The 25976-nt window shown below is 37.1% G+C and overlaps 1 protein-coding gene across 1 annotated transcript in view; it reads right to left on the bottom strand.

Moving 5' to 3' along the window:
- The window catches only part of RBM33 (RNA binding motif protein 33), a 91069-nt gene that overhangs the window by 56357 nt on the left and 8736 nt on the right, over positions 1-25976 (bottom strand). The window contains exons 4-10 of the mRNA XM_033512271.1: positions 25567-25643; positions 22763-23063; positions 21584-21691; positions 14778-14949; positions 9703-9911; positions 7598-7904; positions 2394-2452 (exon numbers count right to left, since the gene is read on the bottom strand). Of these exons, the coding sequence (XP_033368162.1) occupies positions 2394-2452; positions 7598-7904; positions 9703-9911; positions 14778-14949; positions 21584-21691; positions 22763-23063; positions 25567-25643 (1233 nt within the window). The remainder of the gene's footprint in view (positions 1-2393; positions 2453-7597; positions 7905-9702; positions 9912-14777; positions 14950-21583; positions 21692-22762; positions 23064-25566; positions 25644-25976) is intronic.

Genomic DNA, 25976 nt, shown 5'->3' with positions numbered 1-25976 from the left:
AGAGACAAATTTTTTCCTTCAGTTATGGCATTGCCCACTTCTGGTCTCTTGCAAGAATTTAATTGCTTTACATGTTTCCACCTCTGCCACATTCAATCAAAAGAAACCATCCAGTTCAAAGTTCAAGGGAAAAGCAGACCGCAAATATTTAATTCTAACCCCACCATCTTTTAGAAGCAAAGCAATTGGAAAAATCAGTTAACTATTATCCTTTGATTATGCAATCCTGAAAACAAGAGCAAATTCAAGTTATTACATATTCAGTGATTTTTTTATACAATGAAGAAAGGGCTGAATGAACTGTATGTAGTCTGGAGTAAGTCTTTGATCTTTTTCAAATGGCTTGTCAAAATTGTCTAACCATTTCTGCATTGCTTTAAGTCAACATTTATACATAAACAAGTGAATTATAATAGCACAAAGGCATCTGACATGTAACAGCAAAAAAAGGTAGTTCTGCAAGATAAAATGTTAGTTAGAAAGTAAATTTGTCTTCAGCTCAAGAGCTAACACACTACATTTAATAAAACAAACATGAGATATGTACACAGTGACACTTAATTCCTAATCCTAATATGACTGATAACCTATGCAAAATTTATAAAGTACTTCATAAGGGAAGTCCACTTTATAACTCAGTGAGCCATGGAAATGAAGCAACTTTCTCAGGGTCATGCAGCATGTTACTGCTGAAGTAGGAAAAAAACAGTCAGGGAAACCAAACAACAGTGCCAGATCCTCCTAGTTAAGTCAGCCCTTTTCCTCCTCCTCATGAAAATTTAATTAAACTGACTTTTCTGGCACACTGCTTATATATAAATAAAAGGCAGCAAGAAATCAAGTTTGTCCTGCAGGCTAAAGGAGCAAGGGTCCTACCAAAAAATGTTCCTTTTACTTTATTCTCTTTAAAAACTGTTGCATACTGATTAATTATGTTTGCAATACTTCTCAACTTGCAACCACAAAAGTGAACAGAACTAAAATCTAATTTCAGATTCCATTTAAAAAAAAATTAATTTCCAATTTTTCTACACTGTTGTAAACACATTTCAGAGATGCCAATTACACTGCCTTTACAGATATTCCTTATCCTCCAATTTCTTTTCTATCCCGAATTATATTTATTGGCAAATCAACTCAGTATCAAAGAAAAACAAATGCAAGACACTTGTTTTCATAAAATATAACAACTAAAACTTTTCAAAATGTAAATAAGGTTTTCCCATAATACTAAAGGCTGTTGAAGATAACTGTTTCCTCTGAAAACCACAATATTTTTAATTTAAAAAAAGCTCAAAAATATTTTATTGAAGATAAAATAAAACATTAATATACTTAATTAAGCTGTAAACCCAGAGTTTCATTTCTTTAAGACTTCACAGAGGAAATGCAGCAATGTAAAGACCATTTCTCTGCAAAATACAGACATCACAATTCCTCAGCTGAAAGTCCTTTATGAAAAATATTCTGCATTAAAAACAACCAGGTCTGCACTGGGCAATCAAAAATCACAGCAGGTTTCCAAATGCTGCTTCTTTTCCAGCACATCTCATCTCCACACCAGTAATTTACTCTGTGATACTACACAGATGTTCAGACATCTATTTTCTTCCTTCAACACTGCACACATCAACAAAGGATATTTTTTTTGGTGTGTTTTATGTATTTGGGAATCATAATATACAAGTTTTTACTTGAAAACTTCAGGTAAATTGTAAACCAGGTCTTTTGCTTATTTTGATATTCTGCTATCCATTTCAACTAAAAATTTAGGCTAACAAAACTGGAATGATGAGAAAAGTTCTAGAAGCATGCACTCTTTGCATTCACAGATTTTAAAAAATTATCAAGTGAAATTATCCTAGTGAAGCAGCTAAATGTCTTGTTTGTTTTCAAAATTAGAAACATAAAAGAACACAAGGTCATGCAATGCCAGTTCTATTTTTTATATACAAAACATGAGAACACTGAAATACCTTTAGTAATTATCAAAATGATTGCTGCATTTTACAATAAACACATATTACTGCTTTTTAAGCTTAGGGATTATTTCAAATAGCTTTTTATTATATCAAATAAAATAAGGATTCTATTTATACAGAAAGAGTCGAGTAATAAAATGAAGCCCATATTCCTTAAGACAGGATGCATTCATGCCTTTCCCACTGGAGAGACTGGTTCAACAATTTTACAGTTAAACAGAATTAATTCTACTCTCAAAAATCCATTGACCTTAAGCTTTTAACAAACATTTTCAACTGCAGAGTGTATTGTCAATATTTACAAATCCTTAAAATTATATTTCACTAGAACAGCTTTTATTTGCTATATTAATATTTCCTTGCAAATGTATGCTTATCCATATCAGAGAAGAAGAAACAGCTGCTACTCACAGGAAATCTCTGGGGTCCTACAGCAGGTCTTGGCTGGGCAGGAACTGGCAGCAAGGGCACTGAAACAAGAAGCACCTTTTAACACCATTTGTTTTACCTAACAGTTGTTGTAGTTATTTCCAAAAGCAGTTGCAATAAAAAGCCATTATTAAAATCTGCTACTTTTACCATCACATGTCACAGTTCCTACAATTAACTTTGAGCAACCGTTCCCTCCCTTGCAACACGCAACAGGGCAATTAGGATTCTCCTAGTTAATTTACATAATTTAGTTCTGCATTTTCCAGAATTAAATTGCTCCTTGTTGCAGGAAGGCAAACTAGAATAGTTATTCAGCCAAAGACATCGCAGACAAAGCTGACAGAGACACTAAAAATAATTTCATGTCTCAAACAGAGGGATACATGATTAATTTGACTTCTCAGCTTCACGCCACTCAACATCTCCCAGGCATCTCCCAGTCTCACCACCAAGCTACCACAAGAAGCATGGACATGAGAGACACTAACTGGTATAAATCACTGCTCATGAGGGTAAAATGAGGCAGGCAGCTGCAATTAACAGCACACAAAAACTACTTAGTTTGGCCTTGCCACCACAGTGGTGTGATCACAGAACTGCTGATCTCAGATGAAAGACTGTGATTGCATAGAGACACCAAAAAGAATTAGGAAACCTTTTCCTGGAAAAATAACCTCTAAAACTAGTACTTCAGGGAGATTAACATGAATGATTTGTCCTTACAAGTGCACTTTGAAATGCTAGTCACAAAAAGCTATTTCCCAAAACATTCCCTTAATGTTATGGCAAAATGCACAAAGTGCTACAGCTGGATCACCTTGGGAACTGAACCTATATTTGAATCTCAAATAAAAAGTGTAATGACAGCTTTCCCATTTTTCAGAGCACTTTTTATTTCCTCTCACAGTTGTGTAAGTAGTTAAAAATACAAACATTGTCATGTTAAACAAAAGGCCTAGAGAAGCTAAATAAAGCAGTTCATAACACACAATGTATTTACTCATTTACTAAAAGCTTTTAGTAAGATTCTTCTCCAGTTTGTTTTCAGCACTTCTGAATGATAGGGAATCATTTTCTGGACAGGGTTAAACACTGACTTTGCAGACAGCTACTGTGTTACACTACAGAGCAAGAAAGATACTGAGAAATACTGCTAGTTTGAGAGAGAAGTCCAGTGAGTTTCCCAACACAGAAGTTTGCTAAGATGCCTCAAAAATCCTTTTTCCCTTGGTAACCAAGGCACAAGAACTAATGCATTAGTGGGTTTTTTTCAGTTCATGTCCATGTCTGGCTTCTATCCACTTTTGTTAAATACTTGTGGTTTGCTGGTTCAGAGACTGATGAGGTAAACTAATTGCAGCAGTCTTTCAGCACGGGAGGACTGTGTGCAAGTTTTGTATCACATTACACGAGAAAATGACTGGAATAGCTTCATCCTGGCTTCTAATGAACATCTGTCGGTATCAAACAGCCAAGGCCACACAGAAAAAAAATTGACAAGATGCTCCTGATTGACCTAATCCTAAAATAGTTCAGGTATTACAGGTCAGAGAGTCACTGAGAAAAATAGAATAAGGTGGGAAATGTAGAGAAATATGAACTGAACAGAGCATTAGAGTCTATTTCAGTATCCTGCCTCCAGCAGTAGCATATAAACCCATATATTTATATATTTTAAATTAATTTAATACTCATTAAAGATAGTAGTTCAAACTCCGTGCCCTTTCAATCCTTGGACACTTGCTTAGCAGCAAAGAAGCCTCAAGCCCTCATTTTCTTGATGTCAAATATTCCATAGGTGTGAAAAGTATGCTTCAAAAATAATACACAGCATGTTGTAAGACACTATTTTAAGAAGATTAAATTGCTTCTTGCTATAAATTCCAACACTATACTTGAAAAGATGTAGAAGGAATTCCCACACTGATTATTCAGGAGAGTTCCAATGTGATTTTTCCCAAGACACCAAATAGTTTTCAAAAGGTAAATGGCATACTGAGCTGCCACAAACTGCTCATTAGTTCATGTCAATTTTGGCAGTGTCACACTATCCCTGAAATAGTTACTTACGTATAAACATTTAAGGGGAAAAAAAATGCAACACCTATTATCACAGCTTCAATCAGTACTTCACAGTACATCTATGTACAGTTCTCCAGCACTAATAAATTGATCATACTCAAGTTTGGACACACAGTCAGCAAAAATTCCCACCTACAATTCAAAACTAATTTGTGGAATAGGACACAAAGAAAAGATAAAAGTAAGTGACAAGCTAAAAGATACGGGATTTAAATGCCACAGGAGGCACAGCTGAACACCAACTGCACAGTACCTGCAGCAGGTATCCACAGAGGCTCATCTTTTAGGGGTTTGATAGACCAAGTCCTTAATCATTTATGAAGCTTCAAAGACTAGAAATAGTACCAATTCATTTGAAACAAAACTGACTTGAAAGTAACTATTTTTTCAAATCAGGATTCAAGGCTAGGCAGGGAGATGGTGGCTACTGTAAAGAAATTTGCCTTTGAAACATCAAAGGAATAAGCCTATGATAGGATTCTTCAATGGTGTTTCTACTCCTTTTCAGGCTGAAGTAGCTGTCTACTAGAGCTCTTATACATGGTATTTTATTCACATGAAAATTTCTCAACAATTTATGGGAGGTTTGAGTTTATTTTAGAAAATACTGATACAGTCGACGCATTTCAAGACTAGCTCAAACCAAAAAGATGTTTAAAAAGTGTATTTCTATGATCTGCAGTTAGGAAAAGTGTCCCTGGTGCTGACAATTAGAAGTGTGAGAGCTTTATCCTGCCATAAAATTAGAGAGGAAAAAATGCCAGTCTACACTAAAACATGACAGCACACCATTAAAATTACCAGAACCTAAGTGTGCATATCATGCACTTCCAGACATGGCATTTTTAGCTTCCAGGCATCACATTTTCAACAACAGAATCCTAATAAACTTTGCACCTATCTGACTGTATTTTCCAATGTGCAAAGCCCCTCATGTATCTGGAAATATGTTCAGCCAAGAAGGGGCAGGACATCATCAAGAACACGAAGTCAGTCTGATCTTTCATCCTTCCTGTTACCCTGAAAGAAATGATGCTGCAAGTGAAACACATCCTTATGCTGTCAACCACCAGTCTCTGCCAAATGGGGCTTCAAGTAGATGGATTAAAGTAAGACTTTTTTAAGAAGAATTTTGGAACAGCACTCTTTACACCTGAATTTCTATGTACCATTTGACTGCTCTAAAATTCATCTTAATATGCAAATACCATTGAAGGTTTTAGAATTATGCTCATTTATCTACAGAAAGCTCCTGATTTCAACACATTTTCACATTTTCCTTATGTTGTGTTTTGACTTGCACGTAACATAACTGTACTGCTACAGACTGAGATGGCCACTACTCTCAGTCACTGCAGGAGACAGCTTCCAATACATGCTCTCTAACCAAGATTAGATTTCTACAGCGACTTAAAAGGTTGTATTTAATAGTATGCTGCACACCTATTAGTGGAAAAATTCAGTAGTCTTGCCAAGGACTCTTTCAGTAAAATGAATGGCACAAAGGGATTTCATATGAAGCAGCTGCCATCAATACACAGAGCAAAGAATGTCCTTGCTGAATGCAGGTTTTAACACCATTCAACAATCGATCATTCTCCAGCGCTGCTCAGTCTAAGAGAATGCCTGGACTTTCAGAAGTCAAGAAATGAATGTATATGATGCATATAACATCAGCAGATATAAGATCTCAAAAAACCCAAGAACCACCCTCCCCCTTACAAATCCAGTACTGAATATCTCCTAACCTGCAGGAGGTACACAACCTTCTGGAAATGAGGATGTGAAGACTGAAAAAGAGACTATGATCAAGATCAAGCAAGAGACCTGCAACAGCTACATTGCCTCAGACATAGTGGTAAAGCTGAGAAGAGCCTGAAGCTGCCCTAGTAATGTGAAAAATACCTCCTCAGACAGAAGAAAATACACTGGGATACTTTTGACATTAGGCAAAAGCAAAAACCCTCAAGTAGCCATTCCCAGGATTACGACCACATTTGCTTACCTAGATAGAAAAGATCTGGTACTATTTCACAGGGAGAGAGAAAAGGCATCTAGAATAGTCTAAAAGCAATTTTTGCTTCTCATTAAGCATTAACTTACTTTGGTAGTGCTACAAAAATGCACAGAAGGCACAAATCCAAGAGTAAAGGGTGTTTTGGAGTGCTTCCAAATAATCTGTCCTGATGCATAATTTGGTGGGAAGCACCACAGGGAAAAGCAAAATAAGCTCTCTGACACAGCTACTACAAAGCCATCTGTGAGAAGCAAAACAGACCTCCATATACTGGCAGTATTCTACCCTGCCAAACTCCTGCTTTTCATTGGTCAAATAAATGAAGCAAAGATAGCAATGGCTTGGAGTTCTGCTAATGTGAAGGGGGGATAATACAGAAAACCTAATTGTAAATATGTATAAATATTCATGTATTTCTTTAGTCTGTCTTGTCCTAACATAATCAGAAATCAGAGCTATGCAGGTGTCTTTTTTTAACCCTCTTTGGGATTAAACACCTCCTACATAAGCAGTAACATGAACAGCATTGCTGAGAGCTACCCTAAGAAGCAGAGTCCAAATGTTTGTGTTAACTAAGAGAAAAAAAACATATTTGCAAATGAAAACAATTACAGATGTGATTCTGTGAAAGGAGAATTGAGTGTATGTATCTTGTCAAGGACGGTAAGCGGTATCCTTAACAGAGCAACTGCACTGCAAGCAGTGCCTGAGTACCCTCTTACCAACACAGGTGGATGATCCTGAGAAATTTACAAATTGCAGTACTTTCTTAGTTTTGAAAACCAACATTTATTGTTTTTTGAAAAGCACGTTCTCTTTTCAGTTTCCACTTTTACTGCTCTTCTTAGGCTTTACATTAGAATAGCAAACATGATAAAAGCTGAAAAGGCTTTGCTTGTTCAGTTGGCCATAGTCCAACAACATTATGTCTTACTTCAGGCAAAACATTTGTTTCAAGCTTCAAGAAAAAACAGCAGCCTGAAGCACATTTCCATGAAGTGATAAACAAACAAATTGTTCCATCTCTGGCAAAGAATGAGATGAGTCACGCTTGCATGACTGGGAAGGTGTTCAGAAAGCTCACCTTGTACAGGCGTCACTACCGTCCCTTTGAAATGTGGATTTATGTGTATGTTCTTCGGTTGCTGAGGTGTCACTGGAGGGGGAGTCATCATTATTCGTGGTGTTTCTATCTGAGGGGGCATATGTAGCCCTGGAGGAGGAGAAGAATGATGCTGATGCTGTAAAGGAAGCAGAGATTGTAACTGTTGCTGCTGCTGCTGCTGTTGTTGCTGCTGCTGTTGCTGTTGTTGTTGCTGCTGCTGCTGTTGCTGCTGGAACAGACTCATAACAGGTTGCTGGTGTGTTGGAATTAACCTCTGTGAGTGAGTCTAAAGTCAGACAAAAGAACAGAGTCACTAGGCTTTAAAGTTAAAATATCCTGACATAAATGAACACAAAACCAAGACATCTCTGGAAAACAATTAAGGCCAATTATGAAAAGAGAAACTTCTTTTCCCTATAATCAACTGGAACCACCAAAAACCATCAGCACAGGAAAGCAAAGGAGCAATTAAAAACATTCATAGGAAGGAGATGAGAGCAAAGCAGCACAGGAAATGCAGACACACTCATTCATTTTTAACAGCAAAACTGTCTAGTTTCATACGTCAGGGTTCTGCATATGTCAGTGTTACTAACTGCATTAAGATTTATTATGATTATTGTGAAGATCACTAGAAATCTGAGTCCTAGTATCAAAACAAACCACTACCTTTTCTCTCATGTCTAGAAGAGACTCTCTGAGATAACAGACCTAGCACTAGCAACAGAAGACAAAATACAAATTCAGGTATCAGTGCAGCACAAATTCAAGTACTCTTCAGGTATCGTGCAGCACACCTATCCATACTGCTTGAAGAAAAAATTCATTTGAAGATACCTTTGAAAGGTATCTTTCCAAATAATAGAAGAAAGTCTTTTGCTGCTCAACTCTCAAAATCAAATGGCCAAAATCGGTGCTAATAATAAAAACCTCTTGTGTATCTTTTCAGAGACATTCTTCTGCCTCTCAAGTCACTGTTACCAGATCTCAATCCTAGTCCAGTAACTTCCAAATGGCAGCAAGAAACCCAAAGAGCCAACCTTTCAGCAACAAAGGTGTGACAGATTGTTTCTTTCAGCAGCTGTATACATAAAGCAAAGCAGCCACACAGTATGCACAAGAAGACACTGTGATGAGCACAAAAATATTTACATCTAAAATCAAAATAGCTTGCAAGGACTACAGCAAAACAGAAAAAAAAAATAATTCAACCTTCACTGCTTAAAAAGCACAAAATGTACTGTAGGGCTCTCAAGTACTGAGATATCCACTGACTCCTGCCAATGCTCAGCACCTACTTACTGCTGTTGGAAAAAATCACCTTTAACACAGATGACCATGTCCTGCAAAGACATACACAGACTTTGTTCTACAATCTCAGCTTCCAGTATATTTTATGACAGTGAGCAAAATGTAAGTGCTGATCTCTTGATCGCTGACTGTAGTTGGTTTTGGTTTCTTTAAGGTTTTTTGAGGGAAAAAGTAAAGCCTTTTATATTATGATACAAAGCACAGCAGAGAAAAAGAAAGTAGTAACAAAGCTAAATTTCATTTGAAATCCCAAAATAACTTATCTAGTAGTTAAGTCATGATTACTGTCCTATTTACCTCCATAGTAGCATAGCTTACACACAAATAGATTTTTTTAAAGTAGTATCAGCAGAAGTATTACCTTGACATAACCCAAGTAGTATTTTACAGAATCATATTTTTTAAACTACATTATTAGGAATAATGGGAGACTGAACAAGTTTCCATGTTGCATGTAGACTTCTCAGAGGAATTCAGTTTTTCCTCCATCCTCATGCAAGCCAGCAGGTAAGTCTGACTGTGATTCATCAGTCAAAATGCACTTTTCATTTGGAGGTCTTGACATTGCTTAAGGTGAAGCCAGTAACAAGACTTAGCACATACTTTACAATCATCAAATCACACAAAGCCCATACTGTCTAACACTGCTCTGCAAGAGCAGAAGGTCTACACTGGAATATATATTCCTCTTTTGCAAAGATTCATGATTTTAAATGTATTTCTCCACAGCTTCCTGAAAGGATGCTCAAAGAATACTAAGGATTAAAAGGTACCATTGTTGATGGCTGGTTTGGCAGCAGTGAAGGCCTGTGATCCTTCATTCTTCCCCTATCATTATTGTCTCTCCTTTGGTCTCCCATTCCATGGCACATAACTGAGCCTCCTCTTCTCCCTCCTCTCCTGGAGCCGTATCGCCCCTGCTTAAGCTGCCTTTCCCTCTCTTCAAATTCACGCAGTGCTGCTTGGGCTTCTGCAGAAAGCTCTGTTGAGAGAGAAATGGGGAAAAATATCTTAGCTTTGTGCTGAAAAGGTGGAAAACACAATGACAAATAAAACACTGCCAGAACTACAGAAGTATCTCTGCGACTAACAGAAAATTTGCAGGCACTTTGATCTCCTTTAGGTGGCATGTTAACATTTCATTAAAGACATCTTTAAAAGGAAAAAGAACAGATACTTGTGTCTTTCACACAGGCAAAAAGCAGCAGAAAAATGAAACAAACATGAACAAAAAGGTTTGGTTGTTTTCTTTTTGAAGATAGTATTGAAGTCTACCTTCTGCTCTAAGAAGAGGCTGTGGCTCCTCTCAAAGTTTTGTTATCTTTAACATCTCACTTATCTGCACATGTCAGGCAAGACAATGCATTTGCAGTAAACTTTACAGTAAAGGATCTGTTGATTCTTCCACATAAACAGATTTTATGCACCAGACTCTCCTGCACATTGGCCTGTTCCAAAGAAGGAAATTCTGCTTGCTGAAGTGTTTTTAGTACATAACTACTTAATTGTTCTTGTGTTGTATGTGGTTTAAGAGCCAGCTGTATTTCACAAGTGGTAATTCAACTGAAGAGAGAGCACACATTAAAATCTGTGCTCAGCTCAAGTCAATCACCTGGCTGCTGATAACACCCACCCAATGCACATCACAGGTAAACACCAGAGAACACGTGGTACTCGATGACAAATTTGCTTGAAACCTTGAACAATGCTGACAACATTAAGCAAGAAATGATGCAGTAATAGACCCAGGTAAGGAAATCACTTGAAAATACAGAAAAGGTTTACAACAGACTTCAGGAAACACACCATGAAAGTATAAGCAGAACCATTCACCAGGTTTCAATCATTCACAAGGGGTAATAAACTAACTCAAATGTGCAGCTGAATCTTTTGCCATGTGCTAGTCAGATCCTTTGTTACCCCTAATATTGATTTCTGCCTCTAACAAGGCAAAATTAATCTACTAAAACCAAACACACTCCTGACAAATAAAAGCAAACTTCGAATTAATATAGTATTTACTTGTCAATACTACATGCCATGGCCATAATATCTGAATATCAGAATTAAAGTAATTAGTATCTGGCAGTAGACATTACTATTGTGTCTCAACACCACTAGATATCCTCTCCCAAGAACACGTAACTAAATCAATTAAAAAATTCTTACAATTTCTTGTGAGTCTAAAGGCCAAAGCTACTTAAACCACCATCTTAAACATCTTCATAAGTAATCTCTATTAGTCTTTGAAGTGGAGGATTGACAGAAGGGCAGAAAAGGGTGAGCACTGAGCATTCCCTCTGCAGCAGTTGTTCTTACTTGGCTACAAAAACTACCTGCATGACTGAGCTGCAAAGACTGTAAATTTGCATGTCCCAGTTTTCAGAGGTATTCAGGACCTCCACAAAGCAGGAGTTTTCAATTTTTTTAAGTTCTGAACTTGGTCATGGCCCGTAAGAACACAGCAAACATTATGTCTAAAAGCCCAGGATCTGCCTGATTTTCCTATTTCATTTTTGCACATTGCTGATAATAAGTTTCTTTACCTCCTTTTCACTCTTACTCCACAGCTGAATGGCATAAAGCCTTAAATACTCTTATGAAATGCTACCTTTGCCCTCAAGACACCTGCACAGCAGAGCCCAAGACAATCAGCCTTTATCAGGAAAATCTTACAAAATGCTTAGAATGAGGGAAGGAACCACAGTCCCTCAAGTCTTAGGTATCAAATGTGCATTTCTGACAAAAATTAAGACAAATGTGCTCAAGGCAATCAAAAGCATTAGATGCAAGTAAAACAACTGCCACAGCCATCTTTGGCTGCCAGGGATCCAAAAAGCTGGTTAGATGGAAAAAACAGAGCTCTGATTTCAAGTCTCCTTCCTCTCCACACCTGCAGCAAGTTGTGTTCCTTCAGCCTGAAACACAGACGGACACTTCCCATATATCCCTGGGGGGAAATAGTGCCACTATGTTGCAAAAGAGTAACACTCTTTCCCTTCTCCTGAAATAATCCAGTCCTGCAGGGCATCCTGGCCGTGCTGCTGCTTGGACAGTTGTCCCAGGAATAGCACAGGCAGGGAAATTTCTCTGCCATTTTCCACATTACAACCCTGAACTCAAGAAAGGCTGTAGTCTCAAAAATAAATCAGTCATTGCAAAAAGTACCTACCACTGATGGTCAAGCAAGATAAAAAGCAAGTTCCTATTAAATGTATTAATTAATACATTTAATCAATTAATTATAATGTATTAATTAATACATTAATTAATTAGATTATTAGAATCACATGTGAGAAAAGCAATTTTTAATGAACCTGGGAAAGGAGCTGGGCTTCCTAAAAATCAAGACCGGCCAACACTCTCAGCTTCTTGGACACACATGGAAGGACACTGAATAGAAACAACTTTGTAAGAAAGAAAGGGCAAAATTCTTTTAACTCAAACAGAAATACTTCAGAGCACTGTGCTGATTAAGCCTGGGGAAGGGACGACAGCATCCATGCAAAGTCAAGTCTATCAATATTCCATGTGCAGCACCACTCTCTTTAAAATAAATGAATTGTCTTCCTCCTCACTTTACAGAAAATTTCTCAAACTTTTGAAGCCATGTTCTTAAAGGCACAGTCCACCCACACTCTCAGTTTTTCAGCCAGAGTAGGGAATGCATCTAACACCAACTTTGGAAAAAATATCCTAAACAAAGCCACACAAAAATTCACATTCATACTACATCTATGACCACAGAAGTACAATATAACTCTTGGATTTTAAAAATTAAAATATTACATCAACATCAAGCATACTTCCCCCACACCATGCCACTGAGGGCCACTGTTCTACCTGTGAAGAACTTTATTTAGACATGTAAGCGCAGGTTCAGAACCTTCCTGCAGAAGTTAAGACTGATGCCATGAGCACCTCAAGTGTTGTATGTAGCTACAGATAACCACACCTCAAAATATAGTCAGCCCTGTTATGAGGGAGGTTGCATATTGAATTTGAGAGCATCATGTCCCATACACAGATATCAAGCAGAGGAGATGGCATGGGAGATGGTTTTTCAAGGAGGGAAGCAACAAAAACACTCCTCCCTGAAAGCAACCTCAGACTGCTTAAGAAAAGAGATGGGCAGAGCAAGAAGAGACTCTCTTTTCCTCTCTGGGCTCTTTGAAAGCACAGCCAGGTATTCACATCAACACAGCTTCTCCCTGGCTAAGAACTCGTGCACAACTACAAATACATATTCATATTCATATATATATATATATATATATACACAGTATGTTGACATTGTACATTTCTTTTCTCCGCATCATCCAGATCTGCAAACTGATTACGCTCTGTGTGTCTGGACACAGCACAACTGGACACATTTAAAACACTTGAATTTTCTAGCCCTGACTGAAATCTTAGCCATGAGGCATCACAGTGAACATAAGCCAACTAAGCAGGGCATAACAAGAAGTACTGCCACATCCAACTGACCTTTGCTAGCACTTTGCAGTTGGTTCTGCCTAAGTCTAAGGGTTTGGGTTGTCTAGTTTTGATTAGAAACAGAGGGAATACTTTAGTTTGGTAATACCTAAGACATTTTTCTTCTTCACATTCCTTAACAGGTAGCTACATGCAGAGAATGACAATTCCCACTCTGAGAAGACTTCACCTACAGGCACTGAAAGAAGGTATGCATTTCTTATCAAAAGTGACAAACTTGGTATTGCTAGAAATCAACTGCACAGCTGTCTTACAATACCTCTTCTGAACTTTGAAAAACTATTCTTGACACTATTGTGAATGAAGAAATGTTTAGGAATGATCTTAGCTACCTTATTGAGAACACTGTATTTCTACATCTTTTTTACCAGCATACACTTGGTCTCATCTTGACTGTACAGTTCTCACATACACAGTTAATGCAGTGAATCAGCAATTATTTTTCTAGTGTCTCTAAGTGTCAAGATTAATTTCACTATTGCTAGTAATAAAATGGTTTCAAATGACATCTTTAATCAGTAAGTAAGAATGCACTCCTCCAATAGAGACAAGCTGTCACAAAAGGTCACCAAAATGTGACAGGATGGAAATTACGTTTGTAACTTCAACTGAAATGTTAATTCCTCTTTAAGTGTTTTCTGAACTATGTTCATATTTTAGAGTAAGGAGATGTAGGTCTGCGATGAAATTTCATTTTTAAACCACAGCAGCTGTAAAAATTTGCTCCATAATCTTAAAAGGAACCAGATATTGACATGCAAACAGAATTTTTTGCGGTTTAACCTTCAACCACATGGTCAGTTATCTGGTCTCTATCAACAAATTATCAGGAAAAACTATGAATAGAAACCATTTCACAACAGCAGTATTGTGTTTTAGGCAAACATTAGCTTCCAAAAAACCTCTTTATAGAATCATCCACATCTGCACTCATCTTTTCCTTATATCTCAGAGCTACATCCCAGATTACTTAGAAGTACATTTAAAAGTCTAATTCAAACCAGAGCTCCTTTAACAGTCAAGCTCAACTACAGGTTTTCTCCTTATTGGCTGGTCTTGTTTTTATATTAAGCTAAAGAATAAATCCACAGACACATGAAAACAAATGCAGTTGTCATTAACCGTGCAATTATGGGCAGAAATTTAGTTATTACAGTGAACTGTTGTTTTTAAAATATTCTGTTTTGTAAAGCCACCAGCACCTTTTCTATCAACCAGATATGGTCTCTGTGTGGTTTGTAGAAATACGGTCTTACGGTTGCAAGCACATTTGGAATGCAAATCAGCTAAAATACTCTGCCCTTTACTATCACTCATTACTGCAAAGCAATCCATTGCCACAAAACCTCACCCAAAGTTTCTGGAATGTTTCTCCTTTCTCTTGTCACATCTGAGAGCCTGATGATTGTTCCTTCTTTCCGTTCAGTTTTGAAACGTAATCGTCCAGACTCTTCATCATCATCCTCCTCCTCATCAGATTCTTCTTTTGTTTCTTCTTGAAGTTCCAGAGATCCAATAGCTGCCTAAATCACAAAAAACAGAGGACATGCAGCCTCAAAAAACTAAGTCTCTTAAACAACAGACAGTAAGTAAAGTAAGGAAGTAAACAGCATAAAAAGCAAAGCTTTCTTTAAAAGCCCTGTTCTACAAATTTTGCTGCCAATATACATTGTGCTCATCTATAATTCAGTAAACATTTAAGAGCTTGGTGGTATTTTTTGAAATAAAAATATATGTACTACATAATAAATAATAAAGTAAAATCTATTTAGGAAATAAATTTGCTGTAATATTTAATGTAATACTGAAACTCCAGTTAGAACCTCCATTTGATTAGTAGGTACTTCTGCACAGACTGGCTATGATGCAAACATTGGTTACTACCAGAATCAAGTAATAGGAACAGTAAAACCTTTTTTTTTTTTTTTTCATCTTTTAACAACTATCAGTACCATACTGTTAAAAAAAACCCAACCAACCAACAACAAAGATAACTTTGCATCTCAACCCCATTTGTCTATGTATGTATGCCTTTAATTGGTTCCTGAAATATTTCCCAGTTTCAATTCAGTAATTGATGGCAAGAATGAGAATAGGACTGGATAAATTTGAAAATATTATATTTGTATTCTGGATGCTACTGGAATGCTTCTGGAACTTACTTTCCAGTTCTCTCTAAAACAGAAAACATTTAGTTAAATAAAACAGTGTTCCAAATGAAAATGGATCCCTCTCCTTCAAATTAATAGAAACTAAAAAAAAATTTCATTTTCCCATGCAGACCTGATACAAATATGCAGAGTGTTACACAAATTATACTGGATTTCTACTGTTGAAAATCAGAAGTGTTCTAACATCACGTGATTATACATAAAAATTTTTGGTTACTGTGTATTTGATTACTTGTACAAGCCTACTCGCTCGTTTCTTAGAGCCTGCTAAATTAAAATGCACATGCATTTTAATTATATACAAAGCCACTAAATACATCATAAATTTTATGCTGCTTGAGGACAGTTAAAAAATGAGCCAAATCTAACATTCAAGAATGGTTTAATCTTCTAATTAACCAGATCAGTGCAGAAATTTATATGAGAAAGGCACAGCAAGTGTGACAGTCTGGTAGACAGATATTAAATCACAAATCAAGAAAAAATTAATGGCATAATTGTGCAAGAGATGGCAAATTTCCCCATCCAGCAGCCTGACTTCACCCATAACCAAAAAGAAACGTGTAAAGCAAGATCAGAGACAGGATGACCTGGCAAAACAGTTTCTGCTTTAAAAGACAGCAAACCTTATGAACTCAAGCTCAAAGCTACTCCAGCTTTGGTCTGATGAAAAAATGATCTGTATACTTGGTCACAGGGCTTTAATGGGCTCCTGATCCCAAGCTGTATTTTATCCATCCCAGACAAATTTTTAAGTGCTACATTTCCTGACCTCACAAAACTGATTTAAGATATAGCTAAGAGAACAGTCAAATTTAACAAAAGGCTTTAAGGCTTTCACATTACAAATATATTTATTTTGGTGCAACATCTGTATCATATTAACAAAAAAGCAGGCAAAAACAACAGGCAAAGCAGGAGAAAAAAAAAATCTTCAAGACTGAAAGAACTCTAAACCTCAAAGCAAACCCAAACTGAGCACAACTGGTCTAATTAACATATCCACATATAATCAAAATACCTTTGAGGGCAAGCAGTTGATACTCATGGAACAGAGGAGAGATGTTAGCAAGGAAAGAGATGCTAACATGGTTTAATGAAAACAAACAACACCAAGAGAAAGACAGGGTCAGCATTTTACTTTGAAAAGAGGGACTCCCAAAAGAGCAAGCAGTAGCAATATCTCTATCAAATCTGTGCTTTTATAAATATGACAAATCCCATAATTTTACTGTCTCACTGCTTCTTTTTAGAAACTTTCCCTTCAGGACCAGGATTTGGAAGTCAGAACCGGATCAGCTGTTCTGCAAGACATGCTTACACTGCACTGAGCCTCCTGCTTTACTCTAAAGCATAAAGCCCAGACATCCATTCTCTACGTCCATGGCCTTAAAAAGCTACACTGGAATTATTAATCAAAGATTGGTCTCAGTCATGTAATCTCATCTGTGAGTGCTAAATTTAACCATGCAAGGCTCTATGGGTAGCTCAAACTTCAGAATTAGGACTAGAAAGGGTAATGAAGTCTAGACTGTCCTGAAAACTACTGCTATGTTTTAATGAAATGCTGTAAAAAGGAAAAAAAAACTGTAGAAACTCTGTTGCATTTTGACAATTATTCATTCTGGAAAAAAAAAAAAAAAATCTTTATTCTAAAAAGAAAACATCCAAAGTTCAGACAGACTACTAGACAGCTACTTACCTATAGAGCAATAAAAAAAAACCCTCAAACTTTTCTAGAGTAGCACTATTCTACTCTTACCCACGTATACCAATTCTGAAGTCTTGGTCTGACTCCCTTTATTCATCAGCATAATGCTCATGCCACCCATTAACCAGTAACAGCCATACAAGCATAAAATATCAAAGACAAAAATCAAAGGAGCCAATGAAAAAGAAGGCACCAAGGCAAGGCAGTGCTGGAAAATGGTAATTGACCCAAGTCCAAGTTTGATAAGACCTATTATTGAGGGATTTACGCAATGGAGACACAAACATGTCTGACAGCCATCCATATGTTCTCTCCACACAGCTCCAGGAAAGGTTGGCTGAGCAGGGTAGGAGCACACACCCTTCCCCTGCAGTTTTTTCTGCAGCTGTAAGATACAAGATTCCTACATGATCCTTTCCAGCCTCCAGATGAACAGAAGGAGCTGTTTTGCCAAGATTAGAGCATGAATGGATTCTATGTTTCAAAAAGAAAGTGCAGACACAGAATTAAGACATATAATTACTTACAGGATTTGCTTTAATACGTGCTAATCGTGAATACCTCTGCATGTACATGACTGGTCCTTGAATGGCCACTTGAGGTCACCGGACTGGACTCATCAACCCAGGCTTCTCAGCAGCTCTCCTCAAAGGGTGCTTTACATTTCCCACTATGACACCTTGCCCAAAGCTACCAAAGAGCTTTGCTGACCCTTATACAGAACCAGAATGACCTTTCTTTTGGCAGGAGGTCAGGGGTTCCTGCCATCTTCATTAAATAACTATGCCATAAATCCCAGGCACTGAGCAGAACTCCACACTGGGTTATGACATGCTATAGACAAGGAGTGAGTGCTCCTGCCCTGAATAGCTCACAGGCAGGAAAGGTAAGACACAGCCCAAGGGAAGCTGCAGAAACATGGACAGCACAATCCTCCCAAACATGGGATCCTCCCTAACAGTGCTCAGGAGAGCTTTGTGCCAGATTCATAAGATGTGCAAAACCAACTAAATTAAAGGTGAAACAAAGAACTTTTACTAACAAGCCATAAAAGAAGAAGCAGAGGCATCTACTACAGGTTAACACTGAAGAAACAGCACTTAGTCAATCCCAGGGGATAAAGAAGTAACAGGGCAGGTAAGAGGACATTATACCTATTCCAAGGACACTTTGATTCCACAGATGAAAAATGAAGCAAAAAAAAAAATCTAAGTGCCTTAAAATATGTTTAAAATTTGTCTGATTTGGACTCTTTTCACCATTTTCCTCCAGGCTGGCAGGTAGTGTTTTCAAATTTGAACAACACAACTGAAGTGCAGAAGTTTTGGCTAAACACAGATGGGAAAATTCAGACACACTGACCTTTTTTTTTTCCAAGCCTATATTCTATCAAAAGAAAAGCAGTATGCAGCACTTCTTCATGAAATGCTTTCTTGATTACTCTTCATTTATTATCAACATAACCCAAGACACGGTTTAAATTATGCAGTGATAAATCCCCCATCATTGACTTCACAGATTACTTCCAATATAAAAAAAAGACATGAATTCTAATTTCATAAGGTTTAATTTTTATGAACATTTCACCAAAGTAATTAGTAATATTTTTCCTCTAAAATATTTAGGACATGATACCTCATGTGGCTGTTCTACTACACCTATTTGCTGCTGAAACTTCTAGGTGCTGTGTTTTGCTTTATACCTTAAGAAGACAAAAATATTTTCTGAACTACTGCTACATTTTCCAAGGAAGCCACACAGGGTATTATTTATTTAAAATCCAAGTTCTGCAATTTAAGCACTGTTTCAAAACAAACTTTACTTGCCTCTTCCTCACTTCTCCCACCTGAGTGCCACTTTTAACAAGTGTCTCACTTCCCTTATTCACTCGTTTCCCTCATCATGTTCCAATTCCCCAACCAGTCAGCTTTTCCCTTGGTTTACAAAAAGATTTCTTCATGCAATATAATATGAAGCTTTAGCTGGTTTTAATGTAGAAACTGCTTAAAATAAAACACTACCCAACACCCCTCTGTTACTCAGATGCCAAATTTCAATCAAGAGATAATAATGCTCTTCCTTTGTACCGTACCCATTACAGCTCCACTCTTGTGTTGCAGAACACCAACCCTTACTCCTGTTTACAAGAACTGAACGTTATGAGATTTAATGAAAAGTGCTATTATATAACACTTGAATAAAGAATAAAACTCTTCAGAGCTGGAGGCAGGCATCTAACCATGCAATGAACAGAAGTGAATACTCTATAAAGGTTCTCTCTCATGGTGGTATTCTTCTTCGGCGAGTGCAACTGTGAGCCTACTGCCAAGTGGAAGCAAGATCCATACTAAATAATGAAGGAACAAAAAGATAGCAGTATTTTGGAAAAAATCCTGTGGCAATATACAAACCATCAGAATAAAGCCAAAATGTAGACTAACTGAAGGTATGGCAAAAACATTTACCTTGTATGATGAACAAATTCCATAAATGCTCCATTTACAAATGGTACCTTTTGAACAAAACAAATTAAATTCTGAATTGGACAAATTTAGACAATGTGATTTTTAGAGAATTCTCAGTCTAGAATTCATATTCCCAAAATGAAGCTGTGCTTTCTTACAGCAATAAGTTTGGCAGTGAATCCCAGCTACATATTTAATTTTACATAATATGTATTGTGCTCATCATCTCGGACTGTGGCTGCAAACATCAAACGCATCAGTCCACTTCCAAAACACCAAAACAAAAGTGTGTATCATCAGTCCAGTGAAGGAATAAAAACGTGCTCAAGGATTTCACAGTTCTTTTGAAGGGTAGAATTAACACTTGGAAAGTAAGAAACTACCTACATGAATGTGTATCTGGTGCAAGATGTTTCACTTGCAGCAGCGCAGGCTGAACAATGCAGGTGGCCCCTTTCAACACAGATCTCCACCCACCAAAATTACCAAGACAGGTTTGATACAACAGGAGCAGCACAGCACACCCAGTTGTCAGAACTTTATACAGTAATGCTGCTGTGTCTTTGAGGAATTAATTTCCTGATGAGTTAAAGCTCCAAAGAGGAAATACACTCTGACTACACTTCTCAGCAGGTAATCCATTCAATCCTATTTAATTAAGAACTGGAATAAAAGTAATATTAAAGCAGATTCCTGGTGGGGAAAGGAAGGAAAATCTTACATCAAAAAACATGCTGCAAATTAAAAACAGTTGTGATACTCTTGCCAAAGAACAAAAGGAAAAACTTGCAACAGAGTTGAAGTGGCAAGATAAAAAAGCAATTCCTTAATGAAAGGTTACAGGTGCACAAAATACGGCATTGCACACACATGACACATTCTACTTTTTTTTTTTTAAAGTTAATTTAACAGTATATCTAGCCTGAACACTCAATAGGAAATCAGTTATCCCAGTAAACCAGCCCTGGGTCAGCTGGTCCAGGGGCTTCTTTGCCCTATTTTCTTGTTAAGTCTCTTAGGTTCTGGTAGAATATAAGATGTCCTTGTCAGAAATTCTATCCTTAAGAATAAGGCAAAATAGAATTTCAAGAATGTATAGTAAGAGTTTGTTAAATTGTGAGAGAGGGGAGGAAAAACACTAGTAACTACACAAATAGATATTAAAAATCTACAAGGCTATAAATATATGAAAAATACATAAAAAACTAAAAAATCTTTAGGCATTATTATCAAGCTATAATTAGCAAAAGTATACTTGGCAGACTTTGGCGTCACCTTTCTTATTGCAAATGAAGGAACTCATCCATTTTCCTTATCAAAGAAGATAAATCTCACAGGAATTACAGTCTCAACACAACTTTCAAAACAACAATCTCACCTCTGCCTGCCTAAAACACCAAAACTTCCACACTTACACTCCTCCTTAAAAAGGGATACCCAAGAATGTATTTACATCCCAACAGTGATCCATCTGGTAAAGGGAAGCACCACAGCTCTTGGAAGATTTAACAGACAGTGCAGTATTACTGTCATTTCCTACCCAAATGGGGCCATGAAGTTTCTAATGTTGAAGACTAAATATGCACATTTTGAACTGTCCCTTATGATTTTAATCCCAAGGGAGAGAGGAGATCTGATGTATCTGACAATATAGATGCTATCACAATTAATTTTATACATAGAGTACTACCACCAATAATTCAACATTGGCAAAATTGCATCAATTCTTACCTGGCAACACGTACAATTCTACAAAATCAAATTGCAGCAGAACTAGTTATTTTACATTTCCATTCAATTCATGACCTACCTCTTCTGATTCATTAGCCATTGCCTGGGATTCTTCCAACTCCTCATCAGCTGCATACTCTTGTTCTTCCATTGCTTGCTCATTATATGATTGCATGTAATCTTCATCCTAAAGCAGTAAACAGGAAGGTGAAAAGACACAAGACCAACTGAACAGGTGGGGTGTGACTGCATTGCTACAGTTTCCAGAGTGGAAGAGGAGCATTGCATCTCTCAGAACAATCAGCTCTAAGTGATATGGCACACATACAGCATAAGTAGCAGAGCTTTTAACTAGACAATAACTTGAGTATTATGAAAACCAAAACAGTTTCCATTCATATCCCAGCAATATTATCATAAAGATCCTAATACTGTTTGCCCCAATTACTTCTATACATCTGCATCCAATGATTAAAACACTACTGGGTACACCCATCTATAGCACATATACATTAACATCAGATTTTACCCCATCAAATATAAACAGTCTTAAAGCATTTTGCAAGTGCTTACATATGAGTGGGCTCAACTCTGAAAAATTATGAACATAAAACAAAAGCAAAATCTTGCTTAAGTTTGCTTGTATTTTCAAATACCTCACTGATCACATACAGTTTTAATTAAGATTAAATCATTTCATTAGCAATTAAAGCCAGTGCATGTTCTCTAATATGCTGCTTAAATTATATTGAATTATGCAGGTGACATTTTCTGAACTAACCTCCAATCTCTTTATTCAGGTTTAGACAGCTCTCAGTTACAAAAAGGATGAACAAGCAGGACATCAATCACTTTGGGATATTAGCACCTTAAAGATGTCTTTAGCAGGTCAATAATCTTTTCACCTTCGAAGGACTTTATCAGATCTTGTCTAAAGCCTGGATAAAAGCTTTTGCATTAAGTACTTCTAACAATTGGCAGTGTATCTCCACCACACAAAGCTGTTTTCTTCCTTAAGGATACAATCCTCAAGGTCATGATTCTCAACTGCTTTCCAGCATGACAAAGGAGCATTACCTACCGCCAAACAAGCTGTCAACACAAACTTTGTCACAGCCTAGATAAAGAAACTGGCAGACAGTGATAATAGGTCTAATTTCCCCTCCTCCCTAGAGAGGTAAACAGATTTTAAATCAGTCTAAAACCCTATGCACGTGAAGCAATGTTATCTTTGAAGATACAATAGAAGGAAACTCACTGGAAATTCATCTAGGGGTTCATTGATTTCAAGGTCTAGCACCTCATCTTCTTCCCCAGGCTCTTCCCCATATTCTATCTGGTCTTCTGTCAGTTCAGGATCATTGCCTTCGTAATGTCCCTCCTCTGCATACTCTGAGGCATATTCTTCAGGTGCTTCAGATTTGTCATAACCAATTTCATCTTCCCCTTGGTCATACTCAGACTCCTGTTCCAGTGAGGGATCGTTGATGGACTCGGAGAGTTCGTACGATGTCAGGATGCCGGATGTGGCGTTGAGGCTCACTGTGACACCTGGAGAGCTGTGGGATAGGGGGAAAATTCAGAGGCTAAAGTCTAACTGGCAACTACTCACAAAGACTTAGCAAAACAAAGCCAGCAAACGTCAAGTCTCCAAGTTGGTGGATAGAATTATACCCCATACACTATTTGACTCCATGCCATGTTCTCATAATGCATACTAAAATGCAGCTTATCACCAGCTGCAGGCTATTTGACCAGGGGAATCAAACCAACCAGATAGTTTAGCAGGTCAAACTGGCAAAAGTCCTGCTTGGTAACCAAAGCAGACCAGATTCAATTTTAATTCCAAGACTAACAAAAAAAAAAAAAAAATACACAAAATTACTGTAACTGTGTCTGTTTTCCCAATCTTTTAGAATACACTAGGAAAATACGTTTTTTCTACATGTATTAATGTTGTTCATATTTCATTACCTTGAATTCAAACTTGCATTTTTATGATGGATTTCATGTTCTACTTAATATAAAATAAACAGTCAAGAACTGTAATTTAAATGATTAAGACATTCTTAACTAGCAGAGACACTGAAAAACAATCAATACAAAAACTTTAAATTTATAATCTGCAGGTAGGCAAAGCAAAGCTCAGAGTTTATTGTGCCATCAACACAAAAAAGCAACTAACCGACAGCAGACTAGTTCTTGATTTGAGAGCTCCAGGTATAAGGAACACTAAGAATTTATTTATTTTTTAAAATAACATTTCTATTATTCTCCATTTTCCTGTGTTTGGGGGAACAAGATCCAGGCAGCTTTGAGCTCTTTGCAGCTCTAAAAGGGAGAATATTTAACACAAAAATGAAGACATTATGCAGGATTATCATTATCCTCTCAAGTACAGAAGCATGAGGTTGACTAGAAACATAAGGGGAAGGGAAAGGATCTCTCTGGCAATAAAACTGCTAAAAATTCAAAACTTGTCTAAAGAAACCTGCTTCCATTGAGCAATATTATCACATTTGAGACACTTTATCATCACTGTGTTTGGTCACACAGCCATCCCTGCTACCCAGGGGTCTCGAGGAGGACATACAGTAAAAAACCAGGCAAGAACTGCAACTGGGATTCCCCTTCTTGAAGGGAACAGTCCAAACCTCACTCCCACAGGGAGGAAAATGGCAGCCAATGAAGAGATCAATGGTGCAGCATTTTATCACACCTTCATCAGTCCAACATAAGGACAATAGTTCCTTATTCTAATTACAGCTAAAGACAGGAGATCTCAGAGATGGAGACAGACCTATGTATGTTATACATACACATACATTCATAGCCCTTCAGATGGTGTGCCCTGCACAGTATGCAATAAGGGAAAGCTGGAAAAACAGGCCAGTAGAAGCAGCAATGGCACTGCATCACTTTGGCATCACAAGCATCTTCTCTCCTACTTTAGTCCAGCTTGAAAAGTAAAAATAACAAGACAATCATTTTGACTTGTAATGCCCATAATTCAGCTAAGGAGCTCTATTACCACAGGGCAGGATCCTCAGTAAACTCCCATGGAAATATCTGCTCCAGCCTATGAAGTCTGTTCAAACTTTTCTACCACGTAATTGTACACAAATATTTAAGTCACAAACTCCTCTCCTTGGAGTTTTAGGAGGTAAGATAAATTTTTAGAAGAAAGATGGCAGAAAAGGACGATATAGGAGTGATGCCTTTTCCTTGGTCCTAAAAATTGAAAGCCAGACACAATTAAGGGATAAAGGGGTTTTAACCTTGATATTTAACAAGGATCCTTATGGCACACCACTTGGAAATGCATACACACAATAAATTGCATACACAATTTATAGACCTTACAAATTAGCATAGCTAACAAGGATGCACCAATGAGAGACTTGAATGAATAGCATGATATCCTCCCACCCTGAGGAATTCCCCCCTGGATGGGCCAAATCTCTAGTTTACAGGATGTACTCTAGAGAGGGCCTTGGTTTCCCAAGACAGTGTACTGTCTCCTACTACAAGGCCTTTAGGATGTCTGGTCTCCTACAGAGAATTTGGCCTAACAGAATACTAGGACTATGCTAAATTATCAGACTTAAGGAATTACAAGTATGCATGCTAAGTGTATTGAGGATACATAAATGCAATATAAATGGTATATAAAAGAAAAAGCAAAAATTCATCTTGGCATCAGGATAAGGAAGCTTACCACAGTAAGCAATATAGAACCAGTAAAGAAAGCTCTGTAAGTGCTTATAACTAATTCTATATGCACAGCAGATGACACCATTTTTTCTTATAAGCTTTTTAGAGGGTTGAATAAATTTATTAATCAAAATGAATGAAAAATAAATTTACTGAAATGTTAACAGTGCTACTGAGTACATTATATATATACATACATACATATATATCACTAAGTAGCTGGCTAGGTGAAAAACAAAACTATTTTAAGTATATAGCAATAACTTTAGTTTAGTATTTATTAGTTATCAGTCATAGGAGTAATTCATAGTTTTGAGTTATCCAAAACAAGATTCAAAAAAGAAATACCGAAATTCTTGTTCCTCTTCATTGTCACTTTGCAGAAGATCATCATTCAGCTCTTCATCTGACAAGTCTGACTGATTCTAGGTTTCAAAAAAAGTCAATTGTGAACATAAAAGATATAAACTTTTAACTAAGTACTGAACACTGAATATTTTTCATGAAGAATACATCTGAAACTAAGACCATATCTTCAAAGAGATTACCTAATTCAATGAGAAAAACCACACAAGATCACAGATCTTAAAATACATTTCAACAATCCTACAGAAATTTACACAACTCAAATTTATCTGATTATCAACACTTCTTTCTCACTGATCCATTCTCAAATACAGCTAAAGATGACAACTCACTTAAGACAGACCAGGTAGGAAGGAAGGAAGGTAAGCTCTTGTACACAGCCCTGTGACCTT

The sequence above is a fragment of the Parus major genome, chromosome 2, assembly GCF_001522545.3.
Source record: "Parus major isolate Abel chromosome 2, Parus_major1.1, whole genome shotgun sequence".
Lineage (NCBI taxonomy): Eukaryota > Metazoa > Chordata > Aves > Passeriformes > Paridae > Parus > Parus major.
This window is presented reverse-complemented; position numbering and strand designations above follow the sequence as displayed.